At 38.5% G+C, this 26,680-nt stretch overlaps 1 protein-coding gene across 1 annotated transcript; it reads right to left on the bottom strand.

Annotated features, from left to right (window-relative positions):
- Positions 1-2,929: 2,929 nt before the first annotated feature.
- On the bottom strand, positions 2,930-6,180 carry LOC136228040 (thylakoid lumenal 15 kDa protein 1, chloroplastic). The gene is made up of 8 exons (XM_066016868.1): positions 5,997-6,180; positions 5,813-5,914; positions 5,588-5,683; positions 5,347-5,419; positions 3,921-3,982; positions 3,561-3,642; positions 3,291-3,351; positions 2,930-3,203 (listed from the first exon to the last, which is right to left on the bottom strand). Exons 1-8 carry the CDS (start codon positions 6,111-6,113, stop codon positions 3,152-3,154), a joined length of 645 nt encoding a protein of 214 aa, XP_065872940.1. The 5' UTR covers positions 6,114-6,180; the 3' UTR covers positions 2,930-3,151.
- Between the last annotated feature and the right edge of the window lie 20,500 nt (positions 6,181-26,680).

Here is a 26,680-nt window from a genome sequence, read left to right as displayed (position 1 = left end):
GCCTAATATCCTTGGAACCATTAAAAACTCCTATAATAAAACTATAAATGCCTTCTTTGACAACCTCCCAGTGTTTATGATAAAAACCAGCAGGCAGACCATCAATTCCATGAGCTTTAGTAGCCCCAATACTAAAGATAGTCTGCTCAATCTCTTTCTGGGTAATAGGATGGAAAGCTTCTAGAATTTTATCATCTCCCAAAATGGGAAAAGTAGAAACAGACAAAGCTTTATCCAGAACTACCAGGTCCTCTTTAAATAACTCTTTATAGAAATTAAGGGCCAAGTGACGAATGTCCTCATCCTCATAAACCCAACCTCCATTCGGATCTTTAATAGCATCAATGATATTATTCTGTCTTCTAATAACAGTAGAGAGATGAAAATACCTGGTATTGCGATCTCCATCTTTAATCCAGGCTTTCCTAGATTTTTGAAACCAAAGTAACTCTTCCTGTCTAAGCACAACTTCCAACTCCTTCTGAAGAGTTCTAAGAAGACCATCCAAACTATTATCAAACCTAACCTCCAAAATACGCTGAATGCCCTCAATTCTTCTCAAAATTTTATTCTTTCTCCTAATAATATGGCCAAAGACGTTCTTATTCCATCCCAGAATATTCTTTCTATAGCCATCAGCTGCTTGTAAAACATTAGAATGAGGCTTCCAATTCTCCTGAACAAAGTTTTTAAACTCAGAATGAGATTCCCAAGCCACCTGATACCTAAACGGTCTATCCCCTCTAGGCCGATGGCCTCTCACCAGCCTGATTAAGATAGGACAGTGATCTGAGTGCCGGAAAGGGAGATTTAACACAGATACTTCAGGAAACTTAGTTTGAAGAAATATTAGCATAAACTTTGTCTAAACGAACAAAAGTACTATTACGCTTCCACGTATACTTATGACCAGCGGCACCAAGATCAGAGAGCCCACACAAATCCATACTCTTCTTATGATTTAGACAACGATTTACATAGTGATTCCACCTCCTCTCTGATCACTCATAAGGGCAATATCATTGAAATCACCAGCCACAAACCAAGACTCTGTCATACTTACACTCATAGAATAAAGACCCTCCCAAAGCCGTTTACGATTAGTCAAGACAGGATCAGCATAAACAAAAGTGATAAAGAATGGTTTATTACCAGGAAAGATAGCTTTACTGTGAATAAACTGCTTATCCATACTAACAATATCAAAATGGACACGATCTGGCTTCCAGAAAAGCCAAATCCCACCAGCCCGGCCAGTAGCCTCCGATCTGACACAATTCCAGTTTCTAAACTTTTTAACCACCTCATCCGCTTTAGCTCCACTGATCTTAGTTTCCATTAAAGCAAACCAAGAAGGATTAAACTGTTTAATTAAATCTTTTACATGGATATGGTAGCCTTGCTAGCCGCTCCTCTAACATTCCAAACAAACAAATCCATAGAAAGGAAGACTACTGCCCAACACCCTAAACCAGGTACTTATTATGGGCTCCTGAGAGCCTCGAAGAGGTACCAGCAGGCCCTCTTTTTTCCAACAAATCCATAGAACTATGGACAATTTTTTGTTTACCCTTAGGTTTTTTCAAACTCATTTTATTAATACCCATAGCCTTCCCAATACTAGGCTCAACACAGAATTTAGGGATACTAACCTCTTTAGACTTCTCCTTCACTTGAGAAGCATGAGTTTGGGACCCATTCTGGACCTCTCCTTTGGAAACAAAAAGAGGATTAACTGCCTCTACAATATTAATTGTCGGTTCAACAGATCCTAATCCCGCCGTTCAATTAGGATCTAACGTTGTTTACAACCTTGTTCATGTATGTGATTACTTTTTTTTATTAAATTTTTTAAAAAGTTAAAATTAAAATTGAATCCTACTTGATAAATATTGTGATTTTGTACAAAAGTATGCAAATGTAAGTGTAAAATTTTCTCCGTTTGTACTATAAACTTTTCCACGTCCAAATTTAATTATGTGGAAAACATTCAAAACAAAATTTGTAACAATTTTTTGTTCCATTTGTACCTCTACTACTGGAAAATTACATCCGCACCCCTCAATTTTACCCTTACTTACATTATTGCGTTTGAATTTCAAACAGAAAATTATGATGCATGAACTTTGTGGTTTATTAACATGATAACTCATTTTATTATTAATCAATATGACCACTCGAATAACTAGTAACTTTCCATTATAAAATTGATGGAAATGATATTCTAACCCATTTTTATTCTTATTTTTTATTTTTATTTTGTTTTGAAGTCATTTATATAATGTTGGAAAATATGAAAATGTGATTCTCTAAAACAACTTTAATTCTTAAATTTTTCCATTTTAAAATAATCATTGGTCTTCTTTACTTGGTTAATAGTGAAAATGGTCATTATATTACTAAAATGCAAAGTCCAAGTCCTATACTAATATCCAGTTTCAAAGTTCAGGAGTCATAATTAAAGTAAAAACAAATGTAAGGGTTCATGAGTGTAATTTACCTTCTCCTAACATATAAAAACATTTTAAAATTCCCTTGTTTACAAGGGATTTTAGTTAAAGAACTTATCATTGCAAATGAATAAAAACTCATACCTGAATTTGTGAACTTCTAAACTATCTTTTAAAGTGAAAAATCACCAATTTCATTTTTATACTTCTCCCTTAATTTAATAAACATATTAAATTATTAATGTCATTACAAAAACAAGAGGAAGAGGCTAATTGATAAGTATGAAAAATACTGCTGGTTGATTTAATTTTCATGATAATAAAATGGGATTAAACCCATAACCCGTGGTATCCAAAATTTTGTCATTTGCCCCATGTGGTAACCATTAGTAACATTTGTCCTTCAAGTATTCTCGTAGGAGAAATTTGATCCCTTTTAGATAGAAAACTAACCGATTTGTTAAATTCAATCATTCGGCTTCAGCACATTCAAAGATACTCCGACTAAAAACAAATGTCACAGCAAGAATACACATCACATTACTCTATGATCAAACTTTTTGAGGGAAAAAAATAACTGTTCATGAGATATATTATTTACTTACAGCAATGCAATTTACAAACCTCAATTCACATGAAAATTGCAGCTGCAACAGATGGATTAAGGTAAATGCCTCTTCCTTATGCTTCAATGCAACTAACTATCTGCAGAACAGTGTCTCTCGTGTCGCATTTCCGGTTGTTGGATTCACCCTGAAACCCAAAAAAAATGTGAGCTTTGTCTGATAGATGCACAACATATAGAGGTATATAACCTTGTTTAAATAAATATGCCCATACCCATCTGCTACTTTGCAGAGGTATTCCTTTTGGTCATCTCGCAACGGTACGTCTGTGAAATCTGATTACATACAACACTAGTCAGTTGCGGTGGCGATGCTAGAAACAAATACTCAGATATCAATGGATAAAAATATGTTAAATGGATGCTCCGTCTTCACTTTTACATGCTATTCAGACATATCTTTTAAATGTGCTCCGTCGCATGCATTAGATTGTATACAGATGAAATTCATGACTTGGGGGCACAAATGCAGCTAGTGAACTCACCTGCTCCGGTTATGTTTGACCCTTTAAAAGAAGTGTTTCCAGTAACAAGTGCGCCTTCTAAGTTAGCATTGCTCAAATTAACCTGCAGAAACAGGTAAGATCATGCATTAAGACATCACCTGTTACATCATGAAATACTAGCAGTTAAAATTGCCCAAGCTTTAGGTGATCATATTTCAGGCAAAACCTCCGAGTCTCCAAACCCGGTTTGGCAAAATGGTAACTAGCAAACTGCTTCTTTTTTAAGAAAATAAGAAGAATCTTTTCATTTTATTGTAAATCCTATTTGTCCGGTATCCAGATTCACACTTGTATTGTATTTAACAAGCTGTAAACAATTTAGAAACAAAAAAAAAAAACCTTGGTAACATTTGCCAATGAAAAATCTGCACCTCGAAGGTCAGCTTCTGAAAGATCAGCTCCTGTGTTTACAACCCAAAAGGAGAAAACAGGAAATGGAAAGAAAAGACATCAACACAAACTGGAAAAATAAGAAATCATAACAGTTAAAGCGGCATAACAACAAACACCAATTTCATTTGACAAATGGAGACTTAAAGAATAACCAGATCTTTGGAAAAAATGGAAGCAATATGTGAATCATCTTAGAGCCACATAAAGTCAAATCACATTATATACATTGATAGGATCCACAGCCACATATTGAAGCAAGTGCTGCATATCCACTTTCCTCTGCTATGAACAAAAAAAACAGCCCTTCGAAATAGACGAAAGCACACATCAACATTCAGAGGGCTACCACGAAAACAAACTGTCTGAATTACCACTCTAGAGTACCATTTTCATCGCAACTTCTTGCTAATAGAAACAGCATCTCCAATTCTGTCTCATTTTAACAAATGTGTTATCCTAACTAGCTACTATTCCATCTAATAATAATAAAAGTTTATTTTCAGTTTTCCAATTCAAGAATGCAAGTGCATAAAAGAATTCCAAGTATATTTACCAAGTTAACGCAAGCCATTGTAAATGATTCAAATTTCAAACAAATGTTAACATTATATAGAGCCCAACTCAAGCACCAACCAAAATACTAGACAAGCTCGGAATACCATAACCAGAATTCTTTCGCATCTAACTTTCCATTGGAAGGCTGGGGGACTTGTGCAGCAAAGTTCCGGGTTCCAGTTTTGGAGGAGATTTTATTGGATGATAATTAAGACTATATATTCCTAGTAAAAGTGTCATCTGTTTCAGATTCTGGATTTCAATAGCAAACTTTGTCCAATTAACAATATTCATCGAGTAGCTTGTGAATCAACATGCTTTTCCTATTCAAAAATCAGCCCCTTATCTATATATACTTTCACTGACAATGATTTTTAATGATAACTTCTAGTTTCAGTCAAAACAAATCAGCCCCTTAATTCCATAAGCGAAATCTAACTTTGCCAAAACTTAGTGCCCATTTGGTTCTCTTTTTGTCTTTTCACTCCAAACAATATAACATGAGTGTTTTTTTATAGTAGAGAAACTTTTGTTGATAACTATTTCGAAAAGAAAATCAGCTAACTTCTACTAGCAAGAACAAATAATACATATCAACAGTTGAACCAAACAGACCTTTAATATTGCTAAACCGCAACCCAGCTTATTAAATTTCAAGCTTGACATTACTTTAAAGACATGACAGCATTAACAATATAGACCATCCTAAATCAAAGAACTCTGCAAACATATACAAGACATAGCAAATGTATAATTGTCATAAATCCTATATAATTATACACTCCTTCCAGAGAACACAATTGGAAGAAGAAAAAACCTGTTAAATCAGCATCAAAGAAACTAGCTCCCAACAATTTTGCCCCTCTGAAATTGGCTTGTCGTAATATTGACTGCGAGATAAAGAGAAACAACACAACTCAATTATTCAATTTTTTTCCTGCATTCAACGCAAAGAGAAATTGACACACCTAACCCAAAGTTTCATTCAACGCACTAGAAATTCAAAATAAATAAATAAAAGTTTGTGGGAAAAAAGTATAACAGTGATCATACTATACCGTCTTAAAATCTTGCTTAATTAAAGTTCTGCCACTAAAATCCTGACCACTAAGATCTTGGCCTCTAGTTACTCCAGCACCATAAGGGCCTCCTCCCTGCCATTCCAACAAAACCACATTTTCCCAAATCAACCAATTGAACAGAAAGATAGCTAAACATTCTAATTAGAATTCATTAATTTCAACAAAAGATTGACGAAATCAATTAAACTGCCCAAATTGTACCTTGAAGGCGAGTGCAGGATCAATAAAGAAAAGAGAAGCAGAAAGAGCAGCGAGCAAGCTCGTCGTAGCCAAATCATATACTAGTTTCTTGCTAAGAACAGCCTGCGGAACATAGATTGTTACATATCACAAGTTAATAGGAATTGGGAATAAAAAAGGGGGAAAATTGAGTGCCCAACTTTACTTGACAATGAAAAGAAGAGCGAGAAAGGGAGAGAAAGAGCGGAGGTTTGGCAGAGAAGAAGGAGAGAGGAGGTTTAGGTTGGATTTTTGTACACAAAGAGATGTTGAGCAGAGCCATTGACAAGTAGAAAGACAAAGATTGTGGCTTTGGAAGTGTGATGAAGAAAATGGATAACGTACTAATCTAATGGGATCTAGTAGGATATATTATTAAAATATTCTTGTCATCCTATATTATAATTAATAATTATGGTAGACGCTATGCTCACCACTAATTATTATATTTAAAAAGTGATTATTTGAGCTTAAAGTTGGAGTAAAGTCTATTTAGCTTTAATTTATTGAAATGGTAAAATTTGCTCACTTAACATTAGATACAGGCTTATTAGAATTCTAAGATAGAGATTTAAAGCCTTTGAAGTTTAAATTTAATAAGTCTATATCTAGTTGTGAATGAGCAAATTCACTTGCTCATTAAGATGCATGTGAAAATTCTTGATTCTAATGTTTTTAAATAAGATAAATTAAGATATATTATAAAATTTAAAATGACTAATTTAACTGTTATTTAACTATTATATCGAATTTTGCAAATAAATTTATTGCTAAATTAAAACAGTTTCATATTTTTTCTTGGTTTTTTTTGGTAGGAAAAGGAAAGAAAGAAAAAAAAACAAAGCAACAAAAGCTAACCCGGGATTAGCCTGGGAAAGCTAACCCCAATACGATCATCAGAAAGCATAGAAAAGAGGAAGTCCGGGCGCGACGAGAAATTGGAGACACCTAACATCCTCACATGGCCTTCAGCAGCAAGGCGGTCAGCAACCCTGTTCTGCTCCCTAAAGATATGACCAAAGTTGATGGTATCGAAGGAATGACATAATCTTTTGATCTTTTTTACTAAATTTTGGTTGCTCAAACAAGGAGCTTTATTATCAGAGATAACCTTGACAGCTTCAACCTTATCAGTCACCACGAGAAGATTCTTAACCCCCAGACTCTTGCCGAGATTAAGTCCAGAGAAGATTCCCCATAACTCAGCGGTAAAGGCGGAACCAACACCTAGGTTCTGAGCAAAGCCAGACACCCAAGTACCATCAACGTCTCTCAAGACCCCACCAGCCGCAATCCTCCCATCCGATAAACCGGACCCATCAGTGTTTAGCTTTACAATCCCTTCACCAGGTCTATTCCAACCAACTAAATGGACCTCCTTCCTTTGACTATTATTAGAAACCCCCTCCTCTTTAAAGCTCTCAATAAAAGTATTATTTTTTTTGAGAAAAAATCAAGTAAATTGGAAGAGATAACAGCCCATTCCCCAAAGATGTCATCATTTCTCCACTGCCAGAGTTGGTGACAAACAACAGCAAATAGAATAGCTCCATGCTCAAGCTCAGGTAATAATATACCCTTAACACCATCAATAAACCACTTATGGCTAGGATAGGTCAAGAAATTCTGAAGCACATGATCAGGCGGGATTTCCCTCCACACCTTCATGCTCTTATCACAATCCCTAAGAGCATGACAGGTAGTTTCAGACTGTACTCTACACCTATTACTAAGGCTGTAATCGAGCCGAGTCGAGCCGAGCTTTGGTATGTTCAAGCTCGGCTCGTTATAAAATTAACGAGCTCGAGTCCAACCCGAGCTTGCTATAAAATTAACGAGCCGAGTCTGAGCTGGGCTTTGGCTTTCTCAACGAGCTTGAGCCGAGCTTCGAGCTTGTTTCGAGCCCAAAATCCTCTTTTGGACTTGGTTCATTAAGAAAATTATTTAACCATGAATTGTTTGTGAGTAAATTGTTAATTATATTTGTGAAGTTCGTGAATAAATAAACAAGATGCTTACAAATAGTTCGTCTATTACTCATTTATTATGTTTGTGAACGAACTCATCTAATAGCAAATGAAATAATATTAAGTTTAGATATTTGTGAACTAACACAAAACTATATAATTTTGTACAAAACTAAAATTTGTTCATAAATGTTCTAATCGAGCCTGCTCGTGAGCTTTCGAGCCGAGCTTTGGCCTGTTCAAGCTTGGTTCATTTACGAACCGAGCCAGTAAATCGTGTTCACGAGCAGCTCGTTTATAAATCGAGCCGAGTCGAGCCGAGCTGTTATCGATCCGATCACCGAGCCGCTCATGAGCGGCTCTGTTCATTTACAGCCCTACCTATTACAAGTATCAGCCTCCACTAAATGGCGTCTTTTCCTATCTACGTTAGTAAGTAACATGTCCTTAGCCCCAAGGCACAGGAAACTTCTAATGCGATAGGGAACTTTTAAGGCCCAAATAGTCTTCCAATCGACAGAAGGGGGAGAGTCTAAATTAATGTAGAATGCCTCAAAGGCAGACTTACAAGAATAGGTATTGCTATTTGTAAGGGACCAACAGTGAATATCCCCATCTTCCTCCTTACTGCTCACTTTGACCCCCCTGATCTTCAGGAGCGTTTTAAGATCAAAGTAGGCCTCAAATTTCGACCAAATCCAATCCCCCTCCGAGTCCACCACATCAGCAATACTCCAATTACAAATCTCCAGAGGTGGCGTCGAAGTACACACCTCAAGTAAAGGCTTCATCCCCAGCCAGGTGTCGTTCCAAAAACTAATAGATTTACCATTGCCCACCGACTAACCAATCCTAGAGCAGAATTCTGAGAACACGGCATTAACACCTTTCCATAGAAAGGAGCAATTAAGAGCTCTCTCTTTTGGGCCCCCAAAAACTTTATCCTTTCCATATTTCCCACACAACAACCGAACCCAAAGAGCCGACGGGGATTGCCACATTCTCCAAAGGAGCTTCATTAACAGGACTTTATTGTTGTCTTTGGCTTGTCTAATTCCTAAACCTCCCCTATCCTTAGGCTGGCAGACTTCCTTCCAAGGAACCAGATGAACTTTATTTCCCTCTTCCGAGTTTCCCCACAGGAACCGACGATTGATTTTATCCAGGCCATTAAGAACAGGTTCCGGCAATTTACAGGCTTGCATTAAGTGATTAGGAGCAGCACAGTTCACCGATTGAATCAATGTAAGCCGGCCCGCTAGAGAAAGGGTTTTAGCTTTCCAATTAGCACACTTCTTATTAGTTTTATCAAAGATTTCTTTAAAAGAAGCTTTCGAGACTCTATCACTATAGAGCGGAATCCCCAAATAGTTTCCAAATGCCTTAGTAAGAGGGATAACAGAAATCTCACTCAAATTCTAACAAACTCTTTAGTCCATATTATTAGAACAAAGCATCCTAGACTTATGGATGTTAAGCTTCTGACCTGAGGCAGAACAAGAGTTAGTAAGGATATTCATGATCACACCAATTTGCTCCTTGCTTCCTTCCACAAAGATCATCACATCATCGGCAAAGAAAAGATGAGTGATATGGGGATAGAATTTATTGATGGAAATCGGATGAAGCCTACCAGAGCTAACAGCATCTTGGATAAGATGGGTAAGACTCTCCATGGTGATAACAAATAAAAACGGGCTCATTGGATCCCCTTGACGGATCCCCCGGGAAGGAGTAAACTCCTCAGATAAATCCCCATTAATCAAAACTTGGAAGACAGGAGAAGAGACACAAACCTCAATTAAATTCCTCCAATTCTCCGGAATCCCAGTTTTCTCCAAACAGTCCTGGAGAAATCTCCAATTGATCCGATCATAAGCTTTTTCAAGATCTAACTTGAGAGCCACAAAACCACGCTTACCCTTCTTGACCTTCATCGAATGCATCATCTCTTGAGCGATAACGATGTTATCCATCATTTGTCTCCCCGGGACAAAACTCCCTTGATTCTGGCTAATAATCTCAGGGAGTATACACCTAAGTCTATTAACCACAATTTTAGTAACTACTTTATCGATCACATTGCAGAGACTAATGGGTCTCGTTTGTAAGATAGAGGAAGGCTTCTCCATTTTCGGAATCAGGACCAGAAGAGTTTTATTCACAAGCATAATATCCTCAGACCCTTCAAAAACTCCTTTAATAAAACTGTAAACACCCTCCTTTACAGTATCCCAATGCTTATGATAAAAGCCAGTCGGGAGCCCATCAATCCCAAGAGCTTTAGAAGCACCAATGCTAAACACAGTTTGGCCAATCTCTTTCAGATCAATGGGGCGGAAAGCTTCTCTAACCTTCTCCTCACAAATCATCGGAAATGTAGACCTAGAAAGAGCTCCATCCAAGTCAACCGGTTCTTCTTTAAAAAGATCTTTGTAGAAATTGAAGGCCAAAAGACGGATCTCCTCTTCCTCATAAACCCAGTTGCCATTCTGATCTTTGATAGCATTAATCTGATTTCTCTGTCTCCTGATAACCGTAGAAATGTGAAAATACCTTGTATTCCGATCACCATCCTTAATCCAAGTCTTCCTTGATTTCTGAAACCAAAGTAACTCTTCTTGCTTCAGTACCGCTTCTAACTCATTCTGGAGGGATCTAAGAAGACAACTCAGACTATGATCGAACCTGGATTCTAAGATACATTGGATGCCTTCCATTCTTCACAGAAGTTTCTGTTTCCTCCTAATAATATGGCCAAAAATGTTCTTGTTCCAGCTCACCACATTACTTCTAAACCCCTCTATAGCAAGTAAGACATTAGAATGGGGTTTCCAATTATCATGCACAAAGTTCTTGAAATTCGGGTGGGATTCCCAAGCCACAAGATATCTAAAAGGTCTTTCCCCTCTCGCATGAGGAGCCTTAACCAACCTGACCAGGATAGGACAATGATCCGAATACCGGAAGGGAAGATTCAACATAGCTGCATCCGAAAATCTTCTCTGAGCCACAATATTAGCATAGACTTTGTCCAAACGCACAAAAGTACTATTGCGCTTCCAAGTAAATTTGTGGCCAGCAGCACTAAGATCAGTAAGGCCACACAAATCCATATCCTTCATATGATTAAGACACCTATTAATATAGTGGTTCCCTCCCCCTCTTTGATCATTCATGACTGCGATATCATTAAAATCTCCGGAAACAAACCAGGCTTCCACTATACTAGTACTTAAAGACAGCAAAACTCCCCAAAGATGTTTCCGATTAGCCAGAATAGGATCGGCATACACAATAGTGATGAAGAGGGGTTTATTACCAGGATAAGTAACTTTACAATGAATAAATTGTTTATCCATTTTAACGATATCAATTTGAACCAGATTAGGTTTCCAAAAAAGCCAAATGCCACATGACCGACCAATTGCTTCAGACTTGACACACTTCCAACTTTTAAAAACTTTAACCACATCATCAGCTTTAGCTCCACTGATCTTAGTCTCCAATAAAGCAAAACAATATGGGTTGAACTGCTTAATCAAATCTTTAACATGGATACGGGTCGCCTTGCTTGCCGCTCCTCTAACATTCCAAACAAACAAATCTATCAAAAGAGGACAGCAAACACAGGCCCAGCCAAACTAAACCAGATATTTGTTAGGGGCTCCTGCGAGCCTATAAGAGGTACCTACAACCCCTCTTTTTTCTATGAAACCAGAAGAGGTTTGGCTAGTCTTAAGACTACCCTTAGGCTTCTTCATATTCATCTTATTAACCCTATGGTTCTCGTATTTTTGGCCATAATACTGAGTTTAGAAAAACTAACCTCTTTATTCAACTCCGAATCTTGAGGATTTTGAACCAGTGGATCAATCTTGGAAACTTCTTTGGATTCGAAGAGAGGGTTGACTGTATCCATGTTATTTTCTGCAGAATCAGCAGGTTTTAAGTCCGGCATTTCTAACTCTGAGTGATCATTGGAAGGTGCAGGGTCTTGCTCTTCATGCATGGGAAGAACCCCAAATCTGGAACCAGAGCATACCTCCACTGAGTTGCTGGGATTCCCACCTTTCTTTGAACAAGCTAGCTCTTTACTTCCATCATTATTCTGGACAAGGGTCTGATCATTCATGATGTCAGGAGGAAGATTATTGGCAACTGGAGCTCGTGTCCTTCTTCGCCCAGAACGTTTTGCAACCATCCAGGGACCGAAACTCCTCCCATCCCCTCGGATACCCTCATCATTTGCTATGACATCCTCCACAACATCCTCCTTGGCCTTCCTCTTCTTGGGACAACCCTCAAAAGTGTGTCCAAATATCCCACATTCATAGCAGATGTTATGGATCCCTTCATACACAATAAAATAAATCGTGTGTTGTAAGCAAAATTTAGACAAGAGGGGTTTAGCTAGGTCAATTTCAATACACACCCTAGCAAATTTGCCTCTTTCAGCTCCAATAGTAGTTTTATCAACATGATGGACTTTCCCAACAAATCCAGCAATTTTCCTTAGGAATATCTCATTATAGTACTCAATTGGGAGACCTGGAAATCTCACCCAATTGAGAACTTTATTAACCGAACAATCCATAGGGTTAAAGTTAGGAACCCAATGCCTTATGGCCAACACATGATTAGATATAATATAAGGACCCCCATTTATAACTGCCTCAAAATCCTCAGGCTGTGTAAAATTAATCACATAAAAGTCATTTTCTAGATCCGTGATAGTAATTTTTCCTTTCTTAGCCCATTGTGCACGGATTCTTTGAGCAAAATAATTTAAACCAATTTTTTCCCAAGGACCATCACAATTAGAGACCACTTCCATTTAGCTCGCAAAGAACGTTTATCGGCCGAGGTTAAACGAATAACTGGACACATCGGATCCTCTTGATCCTCATTCTCCTCATCTAAGTCCGATAGAAACTCCTCAAAGTCATCCTCTCCAACTTCTCCGTGTAGGGACGGAGCCTCCTCCACAATACCCATGACCGTATCCTTATAGGATAACTTCGTCAAGCCCGGGCCCAAAGAGGAAACAATTGCCTCAGAACTGTTCCCTATGGCAATCTCCTGACCGTTAATCCCAATCCCCAAATCCTTCACCCCCAATCCTAGGGCACGAACCGACTCCTCACCGGATAGGCTAACCGACCCGGTTCTGCCCCCATCTACCTCCCCCACTCCATCCGACCTGCTCCCTACCCTGGGTCTACCCGACACCCCAAACCCGCTCTCTCCCCCAGCCTCCCTTGCCGGAATTTTCATCACACCAACAGAGCCCCTGCCCCCCATCAAACTTCGCCGATCGGAGACAGCCGACGCCGCCAGGAGCGGTCCGTCGGCCGATCACGGAGAGATCGACCTCCTACAACCCCCGTCGAGATCCAGCGATTCCCCATCCCCTACCCTAGCGTCGCGTGCCCCCCCAGCCTCCATCCCGGCCCTTACCGACGCCACCAGCGCCGGCCCACCACCCGACCGCGAGCGGTCTCTCTCCCTCGGCCTCTCCCTCTCCTTCATCCGGATCAACACCGACAGCTACAAGAGAACGCAGAAGAAAACGAATCGCATGGAGAAGAAATCGCGAAGAGCGTCTTTTTCCTTGGTTTTTTTAATAACACTTTAAATATTTTAGAAAGTTTCGCAAAAAAAATGTAATAAAACTAATATGTAACAGATTTAGTTTTTAGATTTTTAATAAAATTTTATAATTTTGTTACCAATATAATAATTATCTTAGACATAATTGATATTTGAGATGTCTAAATAACTAATATAAGACTTTTCATTTTTTCAATAATATAATATTAAAATTGATTTTGTTTGTAAATATTAAGATTAAATTTGCATTATTTTATACGTTAAACTAAATTTATATTTTCTTTAAAACATTAGGATTAAATTTGCTCTTTATCTTATTTAGAATATAAAAGTATTATGTTTTAAAATATATTGTTAAAATGAGAATTTAATATGTTAATTTCATAAATATTTTATAGATAATATATCTCTATAGGAATCAGTTTTAAATTTGCTAATATTTTTTTTTGGACTGTTAATTTATCTCCTTAAATTGTCAAATATAAAAAATTATCTAAAAAGATGAATTTTACTTCTATTTAATAAAAAATGTGAATGGTCTTTACGTCAGATTTAATATAGACTCATCTAAATCTTTAAAATTATCTCGTGTTTATAAGATTTAATGTAGAGGTGATAAAAGTACATAAGACCTTATAATATGATACGAAATCGATACAGAATTTTAGTATTTAGATTTAGTTTTGTAGATAATGTATCATTTTTTAGTTGACACGAAACTGATATGCAAATATTTAGGTTGGGTTAGGGTTGATATAATAATCCAAAACCGACACAAAATGACACGAATATTTAAAATTATCTCGTATTTTTATATGTTACTTTATTAATAAATATAATAAAATTATTATTATTATTTGCAAATATGATCCAAAACTCCTAAATTATTATAAATACAATACATGAGCCTCTAATATGATATTAGGAGATTTTTCGATGCTTAGTGTTAACATACTAATGCAAAAATGAAGTAAAATATTTAAAAATAGTATCATATATCTTCTTATATTTTTAAAAGTTATTAATATATACATAATAAAATTATAAGTCATCTGAAAACATGACACGAAATCGACATTAACCCAAACATATTAACACGATTGTGACATGAAAGTTTTTGGGCTAGATTTGGATTTACGTTTTTTAATACGAATCCAAAAATGATACGACTCAAACATAATAATTATCGGGTCTAATTTAATGTGATTAGTCCAGATGTGAAGTTTAAACATGAAATGTTATGTAAATTCCATTTTGTATATTAAAGGCCAATCTAGGTTTCCTATAAATCACATTATTATATTGAATGATATTTACGGATTATTTCTTACAATTGATATGAGAGTGGCTCATGCTTAATTTATTGCGATTTATATTTTTGGTCGATTGATTTACAGGGGGTTTAATAGGTTTCACAATACTTCATTCATGATATAAGGTGTTAGTGATGTTTTTGTAATAATGTTAATTTTAGCCTTGTCACATGTGGTTTGGGTGTAGACGTATTAGAAAAGTTAAATTCTCAATTAATATGGACAATTCAGTTTATGGATTATACATGCCAAAATTTGAATTCTAATGGAAATTATTGGCCATGGATGCAATGATTGAAAAAGTCCCTTTTGGATTCCTAGAGCCATTATAGAAATTTTGCTAGAAGTAATTTTAAGCTATTGCGAGTAAACAAAAGAAATATAAATCCGAAATTGACACGATATTTGGTGAAAAAATGACTATTTATTGATAATAAATGAGTCTGAGTACAAATGATGACGTCAAACAATTACAAATTGAAATGAACCTATATCAATATATAGTTATACAATTGGAAAATTAAATGTAAACAAATCAATAATATGAGCAGGAATTGGATTGCAATAATTACAATAAAGGAAATAAAATTATAAATTCAAACGATAAATTCGGAGCCACAATTGGCTATCTCAGTGAGACGTTGAACTACGGTCAGCTTTGGATCCACGGATACTACGAGCACCTCGGTGGTTGGCAAAGAGCAGGATCTGACTTCGTCTGTGGGTTTCTGATTTGAACAGATTGAGAATGGGGTAAATTTACTTAATTTGGACAGATTTGGATCAGTATTTGAGTCAGACTTTAGATGGCTCGTAAACGAGTTTTCAGACACCAAATGAAGCGAAACGGAAGTCTAAAATGGAATTTAGGATATTGGACATGAGTGTATATAAGAATCAGGGTAAAAAATGAATTTTAAGAGTCTGGAGTAGGATACTGTCTCTCCAAATTTTATTTTACATTACTTGTATGTTGATTCCATTTAATGAAACTTATTTTTCTTTAAAAAAAAACCTTGTTGAGGAGTCTTTCTACTTTTACTCTCATCCTTATTTGATTTTTTATTAATAATTTATTATTGAGTCATGTGCACCTTAATGGGTAAGTGAATTTGCTCCTTCACCGTTAGATATTAGGTTATTAAATCTAAGCCTCAGGATGCTTTCAATTTCCATCTTAGGATTCTAATAAGCCTAGATCTAACAGTGAATGAACAAATTCTACATGTTCATCTGCTCACAGGAATTTTCACGTGCTAATTATTGGTAAATATAATAATACTTAATAATTTTGATGATAAAATAATAAATAAAGAGTGAATATGAGGAGTGTTGTTAGAGATGATATGTATTAGTCATTTCACAAATCACTAACACTCAATTGTTTATATTATTTTAGAGTAGTGCACTATGAGTTTTTTGAAGATGTTCTTAATACTATTTCTGTCCAAGCACGTTTACTTTAAAATTCTGATGGAATCCAATGAATTAGTGCGAGTATTATCGCACCTTATATTAATTTAAATATGGTAGGGAGATAGTATTGATTAAATGTGTATCTTATAGGTGTCTTACTCTATTTATAATATGATTGGAGTTTATTAAGGTAGTTATAGACCTTGGACCCTATATGGATACGTGTCACATGTTGATAGGCGGATGTGTAGCCTTCTAGGTCTATGATTGAATGGATCGAGTACGATTGTGCTACAACATGTTAAACTTGGCTGAAATGGTATTGATTCCCACATGTCGTGATTGTTTGACTGAGTCTCAATGGGTAACTGATCTTTTATGATGATGCTATGTGGATTCTAGCTTTCGCGTGACAATTTGGACATCACTAATGATGCCACATGAACTAGTTTACATCTGTCTAGACATGGTCATATGTCGGGTTGGGCCAGACTAGACGTGCTTTTCTATAAAAGTCCTCAGTCCAAACCCAGCCCAGCCACTAGTAATTTAGACGGGCTCGGGCTTAAAAATCAAATCTCAAGCCCAACCCATGTAAACCCACATAAACATATATACATAATTTTTTAATTATAAAAAATAAATTTTAATATTTAAAAATAAATATTTAATATATAAATCTATAAATATATAAAATTTATTAATTAATATTAATAGACGGGCCGGGTTGGGCCAGACCGTGCTATTTTTCTTAATCCCATACCCGTCCAAAAAATAGGCGGGCTTTAATGGGTCTGGACCGGACTGGGCCTAACAACAATTATCATTGTCCAAACCCGAGCTAGGACACACGAACCTGGACGGATCGAGTGGGTAGTCGGACCCGTGGACAGATCTACATCTGTCTAATATCAAGCGTCCTTGATACGGATCGGTTTCGTCTGAAAGTTTTAATCGTAAACTAACAAAGATATTTCTTCTCTAGCTAAACTAGAAGGAGTGAATCCCGAGTTTTATAGACTAAATCCATAGGAATATGAAATCCCCATTGTTGAAGGTGAAAACCTTAACAAGCTTCTTGAAGAAGATTAATATTTGATTGATAAAAATTTAGGGTTTACAAAGGAAAGAGATGAATTTATATCATCTCAAAATCTAACTAACAAATTACAATAAAGGACAAATCACTTAACTAATTAAATGGATAAAGATAAGGGTAATTTAGGGTAAAGGTAAAGGGGTGGTATGGTTGTAAATAAGGAGTGGCATAGATTGTAAATAGGGAGTGGCAGTATTGTAAATAAGGAGGAAGCTGGAGTAAGGAGTAAGTTCCTTAAAATGAAAGCACGCGGAGCGTGCCTAATTCCACGCGGAGCGTGCCCAATCCAAGCCCCGCGTATGTGACCTCCTGGACTTCTCTCCGGATCAGTCCTCATTCCACGTGGAGCGTAGATTGGCTACTGAACTCTTCTCTGAATCAAACATTCCTTCACGTGGAGCGTGCTTTAATACACGCGGAGTGTGTCTGAGCTGCTGGTGTGTTGTGTGGCACTGTTTTGGCCTCTTTACTCGCTTGTTGCTCGTGCTTTGTTCTTCCTCCGACTTCCTTCGTACGGACCCGATCCCAGAAGGAGATGCCCCGCATCATACATTCTCTCTTAAAAAGAACTTGACCTCAAGTTTTTTGCCACATATTGATGAGACGTGCTCATTTTGAGCGGACCCAAGCCCCCAAATCGAACCAAGGTGTTGTTCGAGATGAATTCAAGAAGTCCATTCCACATATTGCCAGACTCACCTTCTCCTCACGAGCTTTTCCCCATATCTCAACAAGTGCCTCACCCCGGCTTTCACCTTCCATGGTACTCATCTCCCAATCTCCACCAATATCGAATCCTCTACCAACATCGAATGGTATGTCTTGGCAAAGCTTGTCAAACCACTTCCCAATAATTGCTTGGATGGTCTTCCAACGCCCCTCACTTCATTGAATGGACCACCTTTGGATCCTCTTGAGCTCCCCATCACGTGTTGGAAATTAGGCTAAGGTATAGCAGCGGAAATATAAAATTTTTAACCTATTTCCATAAACCACAAGATCCGTTAACCGTTATTTCATATAAAGAGGGATAAGAAGAAATACCTTTTAGAAGTTCTATCTGTTGGTCCTTTATAACGTAACAAGTTAGTTCCAAGGGGGGGGATAGGAACTATTTAAAATTTTAGTACGTTAAGGCAGACTTCTTTTACTTTGAAAAAGGATTACACAGCGCGTTGAGTAAATTAAGACACTAGCTTAGTCAACTGGTGACTAAGTCAGCTTCTTTCTTTGAGTCAGGAGATAGCACTTGAATCTATTCCTGAACTCAGATACTCAATACACACAACTCAGCGTGACCTCTTTACTTGGTCAGTTTTGTTTAAGCAGGCAATATATATATTAAGGAGTTTAAGGTTAGAAAGATGTTACTCAGCAGATTTATCTAGGTTCGGCCTCTAAGCCTACGTCCTGTCCCCGGAACATGTTCCGAGCTTTCGAATTCTCTACTGAGCTCTTTAACGGTAGAGCATCAAACCTTTTACAACTTAGAAGCTGAGTATAACAAGAGTACCTTCCTCTATACCTCTACTCACTCCTAATCTCTCGCTGAGTACTATAACCGAGTACTCAGCCTCTCCTTTCTAATCTCTAGAAATGATAAAGATTTGTCCTAAACAACAATTGTTAAGACACCTTAGATGATTGAATGATCACTCTAGACTTTTACACGAAAGATATAGAATTTGGTGTAAGTATTTGCTTTGCTTTTTCTCACAGAACTCCGAGTAGAATTTTGGTCAACGTAATGGCTTGATAAAGTTCTGCATCGAATGAAGCAAATGAAAGGCCCTATTTATAGAGACGTCTGAGGCATCAATCATTTCGAATTTCGAAATAACCGTTGGAGGGAAACGGCTTCCTGTCGTTGTCACTCAGTCCTGCTCAGTGCTCTTGGCCAATCAGATTCAAGTATCTTCTGTCTTCGGTCAGTGCTGAGCAGCTTTTAGTCAGTCCGGCAGAATGTCTCTCTATTTATGGTAAGGTCAACTAGACAGCTTTCTGTGTCTTCTGAACTTTACCCAACTTTGTCTGGAAGTTGTTCTTGCTCAGCTGCTGTCTTGTACTCTTTGTCGATACAACTCAGCAGCTTCGTTCCGAAGTTGTTCAACGAAGGTCTTCTCGATCCTTCTTTCGCTGAGCTGCGTTTTGTACACAACGACAGCGTTTTACACACACGGGCCGAGTGGTCTTGATCTGTTTGACTTGGGCTTTGACTTCCGTATTGGGCTTTAAGCCTTTTAGTCTTTATGTCTTATAAACAATTTAACTCAACATTGAACAAACACATTAGTGTAATAAATCAAAGCATTTAAACTTAGTGTGTTTAGAATATATTTAATTTTACTTAAATAATTTTGTCAAATCAAAATCATGTGGAAAGGTGTTTCAACAAACTCCCCCATTTTGATGTTGGCAAAACTATTCAGCGAAGAACTCAGTGTTGAGCTCCCCCATGATAATTGTCCTGATATTACTTAGCAGACTCCCCCCTTAGGGTTGAGCTACTGACTTAGTTTTACTCTAAACATTTTAAGGTTTAATCGAGTAAGTCTAAGGTCAGTTTTCAGATATAGGTCAGCTCATGGAACATATTCTATTTTACTCAGTGTTAAGCGGAAGATTTAACATTTAGAGAGCGCTGAGTATTTTATTGTTCAATGGGTCTTATGAGACAGTGTTTAATAAACATACAAGATAATGTCAAACATTTTATCAGCATAGCATACAATCAACAGGTATTATAAACAGCAAACACAGTTGATGTATTTGAAGAAACATAATAACATAATACTCAGCATCATATAAAATAACTCAAGTTTGGATAAAAGATGCAAGTATTGTATTGAAATAAAGTAGTCAGCATATACAGCAAAAAGATAAGCAAAAAGAAACATAGAAACTACAAAGTAATAAACAGGACTATGTTAGCCTATTTCTATTTCTTCTTCTTATGCTTAGACTGACTACTTCTAGCAGCCTCCTATTGAGTTCTAGCTTGGTATTTCTCCTCCGTTTTGTCAGCATCGAGAGGAGGAGGAATTCTAAAGGAGTCGGTTAAGGCCGCGTTGGTCAGTACGGCGGACAACTCCTTAAGCTTGTCGGCACTTTCATTGATGTCGTCGAAGACAGCAACGCCATCATCCAAGCCCTCTTTAGGTATATTGAGTTCAGCTGTGCTGAGCATGCTCAGTATGTAGGCTTGAGACTTACCCACCCAAGTAATTGTAACTGACAGTGCAGTAAAAACTTGATGAAATGTCTTCAGCAAGGCTGAGTCATAATATTGACACTGGATATTGTAGTGACGCACATGGGTGAAAGTCTTTTGGGTAGTGACCAGTATCTCATTCTGCTTCATTTGGTCAGTGTCCATCTCTTGCTTATTCAAGTTCAGCAAACGAACTGCTTCGCTAATTTGCTCCACCGAGCATTGAGAGTAGGAAGCCAGCTGATGGTTGGTCTTGTTTTGCTCAGTGTGAAGCTGGGCAAAGAGCATCTTAACTTTAGCAGAAGTTGCATATTGAGTGTTCGCAGCTGACAAGGTCTGGAATTGTCCCTGAAGAGTGTTGAGATGTTAAGCCATTGTCAGTTGGATCTCAGCCAGCTTCGTTATTGAGTCCTGCTTGGGCTGTTGTGTTTGAATTGAGATCATAACACTTAGCAGATCCTTCAGTCCTTTAACTTCATTTAAAAGCTGAGTGACTTGGGACAGCTGAGTTGACTCATTGTTGGTAGACCCAGCAGTAGGTTCAACATTTTGATGAAGATCCTTGATAAATGACTGCACCGAGTTGATGATTTGTCTACCAGACTCGGTGGCATGCAAATAGCTGAGTGATCCTTCATCAGGTTGCCTAGTTTCCTCAGTGTGACCAGTTGATGGAGAAGTCGGATTTTTCTCAATGACGACATGGTCAGTGACTGGAAGGGGGTTTTCAATCTGTATTTGGTTCTCTTGTAGAGGTGATTTATCGGCAGGAATGATTGTTGGTGCAGAAGTAGGCTGACTGGGTTCAGTGCTGACAGTGGCAGGAATTTCCTGAGTCAGCACAGTGCTTGGAGCAGCAACATTATCGAGAACTTGCTCGGTTTGGCTTGTAGGGTTGGCAGAAGCATTCAAGTCGGCTTGTTCCTGTAGTGAAGAAACAGAGGCTTGATTTTCAAGAGAAGCTGGCAGAGAAGAAGAAGTTTGTTTGCTGAAAATTTTTAGCTTAAGTGTAGAAGGGTTTTTAGTCGGCTTCTGGACAGGAAGGTCAATGACAGTTGTCTGACTTGCCTTTACTAGTCTTCTTCTTCGAGGAGGTGTAGTGTCAGCTGGGATAGACTCTACTGAGTGAGGAGGAGAAGTCTCTTCTTGACCAGCATTGAGCTGGTCAGTTTGTTCTTGTTCTTCATCTGCAGCCAACTCAGTATTAGTTGGGTCAGCAGTTTCCTCTTCACTGGCTGTCTCCTCAGTGTCATCCTGACCACTTTCCTCTTCCTCCTGTTGATCATTTCCTTCGTCTTCTTCTAGCTCTTCTTCAACCTGTGTGATGAACTGATCATCCAGTTGCACATCGTCTTCTTGATGCTCAGCTTCAGTTCCCTAACATTGTGTGAAGTGAGAATCACCAGGAACAATGAAGTCAGTGGGGATAGCATCAATAGGGGTCAGCTCTGAAGACTTCTTCTTCTTCAGAGGTTGCTCATCAACATCCATTCTTTCTTCTATATCAGGCTCATCTTGCCTGCTTCTCTTCTTAGCTGACTTAGGTCTCTCCTGACCTTTTTGAGCAACTGACTTCAGCTTCTTGGTCGAAGACTCAGCATCTTTTGAAGGAGTCCCAACAGCTTTCCTTTTGCGGGTAGCTGGAGCCTTTGTTCTTTTGCCCTTCTTTGGGACAGTCTCCTCAGCAGGCTGATCAGCACCTTTGGCTTTCTTAATCGGTTGGTCAAACTTCAAGGCACGCAGCGCAGAAGCTGTGATCTCAGAGCCTTGGGCCTCAGTTTCCTCGGATAGGTCAATCTGATGGTCTATGAGAATTCTGGTAATGAGTGAGCCCAGCCTTAGAGTTCCAGTGCTCCTTTGGAAGCCGACGATTAAGAATACTGGAATGTTGATGGGCTTGTAGGTCAGCATATGCCATATGAAGCATTGCTCAAAGTTTGTTGCTGAGCTGGTGCAATTTATCTTCGGGAAGATATAATTTGTCAGCAGGTAGTGTGCCATCTTTTGGTGCTGGCCCATTAAGGAACTGGAGATTTCTCGAGAATGGCCAGCGGGCTTGCAGAAGGTGGCAGAGTACCCAGTTCCTTCATGATCACCAGTCCTCCTCAGTTTTGTTCCTTCATTCTTCAGTTTCAGCAAGTTGGCAAGGTAGGTAGGGTTGACAAAAATTGTTTTCTCTTTTACCACAGTTACTAGGTGGTCCTGGTTATCGTCAGCAACCCGCAGATTATGGTAGAATTCCCTTACTAAGTCAGGGTAAGTTGGATCTCTGATTGAGAACAGCTCGGTCCAGCCATTCTTCGATATCCATTCACAGAATGGTTGCTCGGTTTCTACGAAAGCCTCAGAGAACCACCTTGAGTGGTCAATCTTCCACTCTCTAACGTTTTCGAAGACCTTAGTATAGGTTCTGACTTTGGTCGGCTTTCCTTTAGAGGAAGTGGCTTGGCCAGCTTTGCCTTTGCTCGGTGTAGTGGCCTCAGTCGTTCCAGGCGGTGTAGAATGCTTGGAAGGTTCATCGAGCTTTGCAAATATCTAAGGATTCTTTTTACAGCTATGTAATGAGATTCCTTAGGGTTAGATTGATATCTAGCACAGTAGCATACTGAGAACTGAATGTCCGGTCTACTCGCTGTTAAGTAAAGTAGAGAGCCTATCATACCTCGATACAATTTTCTGACTACCGACTTACCATTCTCGTCAACACAAAGGACATTGTCAGTGCCCATAGGAGTAGATATTGGCTTGCAATTTTCAAGATCATATTTCTTCAATATCTCCTTGGCATATTTAGCTTGACTGATGAAGATGCCATTTTTCCCTTGTTTGATTTGAAGTCCAAGGAAGAAGTTGAGTTCTCCCATCATTGACATTTCAAACTCAGTCTGCATTTGTTTGCTAAATTCCTTGCACATTGACTCATTAGTAGCACCGAATATAATATCATCAACATATATTTGAGCCAGCAGGGTGTCTTTACCCTTTCTCTTAATGAATAAGGTTGTATCAGCTTTGCCTCTGACATAGTTTCTAGTCAGTAGGAAACTGGTCAGCCTCTCATACCAAGCACGTGGTGCTTGCTTGAGGCCGTGCAGAGCCTTTTTGAGTTTATAAACGTGGTTTGGGAATTTAGGATCCTCAAACCCTGGAGGCTGATTAACATAAACTTCCTCGTTTATAACTCCATTAAGGAATGCACTCTTAACATCCATTTGAAACAGTTTAAAGTTCATATAACTTGCATAAGCGCACAAAATTCTAATAGCCTCTAGCCTTGCCACTGGGGCAAAGGTCTCACCGTAGTCAATACCTTCTTGCTGACTGTAGCCCTGAGCTACAAGTCTTGCTTTGTTCCTGACTACATTTCCTTATTCATCCAGCTTGTTGCGGAAGACCCATCTTATTCCAATGGTCTTCTGACTCTTTGGATGTGGCACTAACTCCCACACATCGTTTCTTCTGAATTGATCAAGTTCCTCTTGTATTGCGCTCATCCAGAATTCATCGTGCTCAGCATCAGCGAAGTTCTTTGGTTCCTGAACTGAGACAAAGGCTACATTGCTGAGGTATCTCCTGAGTTGATTTCTTGTCATCAAGGTATTCTCAGCAGCATCAAGAATAGCACTCTCTGAGTGTCCTCTTGGTATCCTTATCTCCTTTGGTAGATTGATGTCTTGTGCTATCTGTGTTTCAACAATCTCTGCAGGTGTAGATTGGTGTGTGAAAACAATTTGAGGTTCACTTTTACCTTTGTTCAGCCCTTGAGGGAATGACTCAGCGGCTGCATCTTGATCAGCGGATACTGAGTGTGGATCATCCTCAGTTAGCGGCTGATATCTTCCTACAGGGTTAGTTTCGTCGAACTCAACATGTACTGACTCTTCTAAAACTTGAGTTCGTTTATTGAAAACTCTGTATGCTTTGCTGTTTGTTGAGTAGCCTAAAAAGATAGCCTCATCAGCTTTTGAGTCAAACTTAGCTAAGCTATCTTTGGTGTTTAAAATAAAACATTTACAGCCAAAGGCTCGAAAGTATCCAATGTTGGGCTTTCGTCCTTTCCAAAGTTCGTAGGGGGTTTTCTTTAGTATAGGTCTAACAAGAGCCCTATTAAGAATATAGCACGCTGTGTTAACAGCTTCTCCCCAAAAGTACTTTGGAAGCCTATGCTCACTCAGCATTATCCTGGCTATTTCAACCAAGGTTCTGTTCTTCCTTTCAACAACCCCATTTTGTTGAGGCGTCCTAGGAGCAGAAAAATTATGGTCAATGCCGCTGGCTTCACAAAATTCAACAAACTGTTGGTTTTTGAATTCTCCACCATTATCACTTCGGATGTGAGCCAATTTTAGGTCTTTATGATTTTCAAGTTTTCTAACCAAATTTGAAAATGTCTCAAAGGTCTCATCCTTACTACTCAGCAAGATGATCCAAGTGTACCGAGAAAAGTCATCTACAATGACCAAGGAAAATCTTCTTCCACCCAGACTCAGCGGCTGGACTGGACCAAAGAGATGGATGGCTCCGCGATTTCTTATGGGCACAGGCATCTCAGGTAATTCAGTCTTATGGTTCTTCATTATCTGCATATGGCCTTTTTTTCCTAGGTGCTCATTTTGTATGGGCCCAGTGTAGTAACTCTAATGGACGCTTAGTTGAGACAATGTTTTTGCTATGAAAAGATTGTTTGGTTTGTTTTCCAGCTTGGCAAGCGTGGCATAATTGATCTTTTTTCAAATTTAAGTTCTGGCAGTCCCTCAACCAGTTGCTTTCTTACTAATTTGGTCAGGAGGTCCATGCTTACATGACCAAGTCTCCTGTGCCATAGCCAGGAATTTTCTTCCTTTGATACTAAGCATACAGTTTTTGAAAACTTTTTCTCTAAGTTCAGTATGAAGACATTATCAATGTGAGGGGCAGTTAAAATTAACTCATTAGTTTTACCCTCGAGTATTTTACATCCAGTGTCATCAAATATAACTTTTCTCCCATTGTCACATAGCTGAGCTACGCTGAGTAAGTTATATTTGAGTTCGCTGACTATGGAGACAGACTCAATAGTAGGATTACCTCCAATGGTTCCTGACCCTACTATCTTACCCTTTTTGTTGTCTCCAAAACTTACGCTTCCTCCTCGTTTACGCTCAAATGTGATGAACTGAGTTTCATCACCAGTCATATGCCTCGAGCATGCACTGTCAATATACCACATCTTTGACTTCTCAGCACACCTCAGGCTTACCTGCAATGTGACTAGTTACTTTTAGGTACCCAATTCTTTTTGGGTCCTTGCTTGTTAGGTTCAACAGGTAAAGCATCATGTTTTATTTTATGGCGGCATACTTGGACAGTATGGCCATTCTTTCCACAGAAGTCACAGCTGACTTTCCGTTTAGGATGTCTCACTGACTCATCAGCACCCCAGTGCTGAGCGTGCCAGCACACCTTTGTGGTGTGTCCTTTCTTCCCACAGAAGTCACACTGGACATTCCGCTGAGGATTCCATCTCTCCTAACCAGTACTTCGGTACTGAGTATTCAGAAGAATATTTCTTTTGTTTGGAACCTTTAGTTGATTCTGAATGGATGTCACATCCTTCCTCAGTTTCTTAGAATCTGATTGGACCTCAGAGACAAACTTTTACATAATTCCAATGTTACTATGCAAATCTGAGTTGTCCTAAAGAAGATATCAAAGGTCACTCAGTTTGACCTCCTCAACCTCGTCACATCGCCTGCTGAGTGCTCTAACCTTTTTATTACACTTTTTGACAAGTGTGTAGAGGTCACTCAGGGCATTAACCATTTCATTTCTGAGCAAGGGTAGTGATATTACCTCAGTTGAATGTTCCTCATCGTCAGAAGCAATGGAGGGGTCATCATGCTCAGAAACACATGGCTCAGCAAGTTCATCAGCCATGAAACAAATCTTCGCTGACTCAGTGGCATCAGCTTCAGATGATGATGAATCATCACTATCACTCCAGGTTGCCACCATTGCCTTCTTGCCGTTCTTTCTTTCTTTCCTCAGTGAGGGACAGCTTGACTTGATATGGCCAGTTTGATGACATTCAAAGCATATAATGGGCTTTGAGCTGTCCTTCTTGTACTTGTTGTCGCTGGAGTCAGCTTTGTACTTATCAAACTTTTTATAAGGCTTCTTAGAATATTTGTCATTCTTTTTGAACAGCCTTTTCATCTTTCTGGTGAACATATCCATCTCTTCATCGTCTGT

This window comes from Euphorbia lathyris, chromosome 4 (genome assembly GCF_963576675.1).
Source record: "Euphorbia lathyris chromosome 4, ddEupLath1.1, whole genome shotgun sequence".
Lineage (NCBI taxonomy): Eukaryota > Viridiplantae > Streptophyta > Magnoliopsida > Malpighiales > Euphorbiaceae > Euphorbia > Euphorbia lathyris.
This window is presented reverse-complemented; position numbering and strand designations above follow the sequence as displayed.

Excerpts from the sequence above, each read along its gene's own strand:
- LOC136228040 (XM_066016868.1), bottom strand. The coding sequence starts at position 6,113 with ATGGCTCTGCTCAACATCTCTTTGTGTACAAAAATCCAACCTAAACCT. Across the intron at positions 5,915-5,996 it reads GCTCTTCTTTTCATTGTCAA|GCTGTTCTTAGCAAGAAACT; the intron begins GTAAAGTTGGGC and ends TATGTTCCGCAG. Across the intron at positions 3,204-3,290 it reads CTCTGCAAAGTAGCAGATGG|GGTGAATCCAACAACCGGAA; the intron begins GTATGGGCATAT and ends TTTGGGTTTCAG.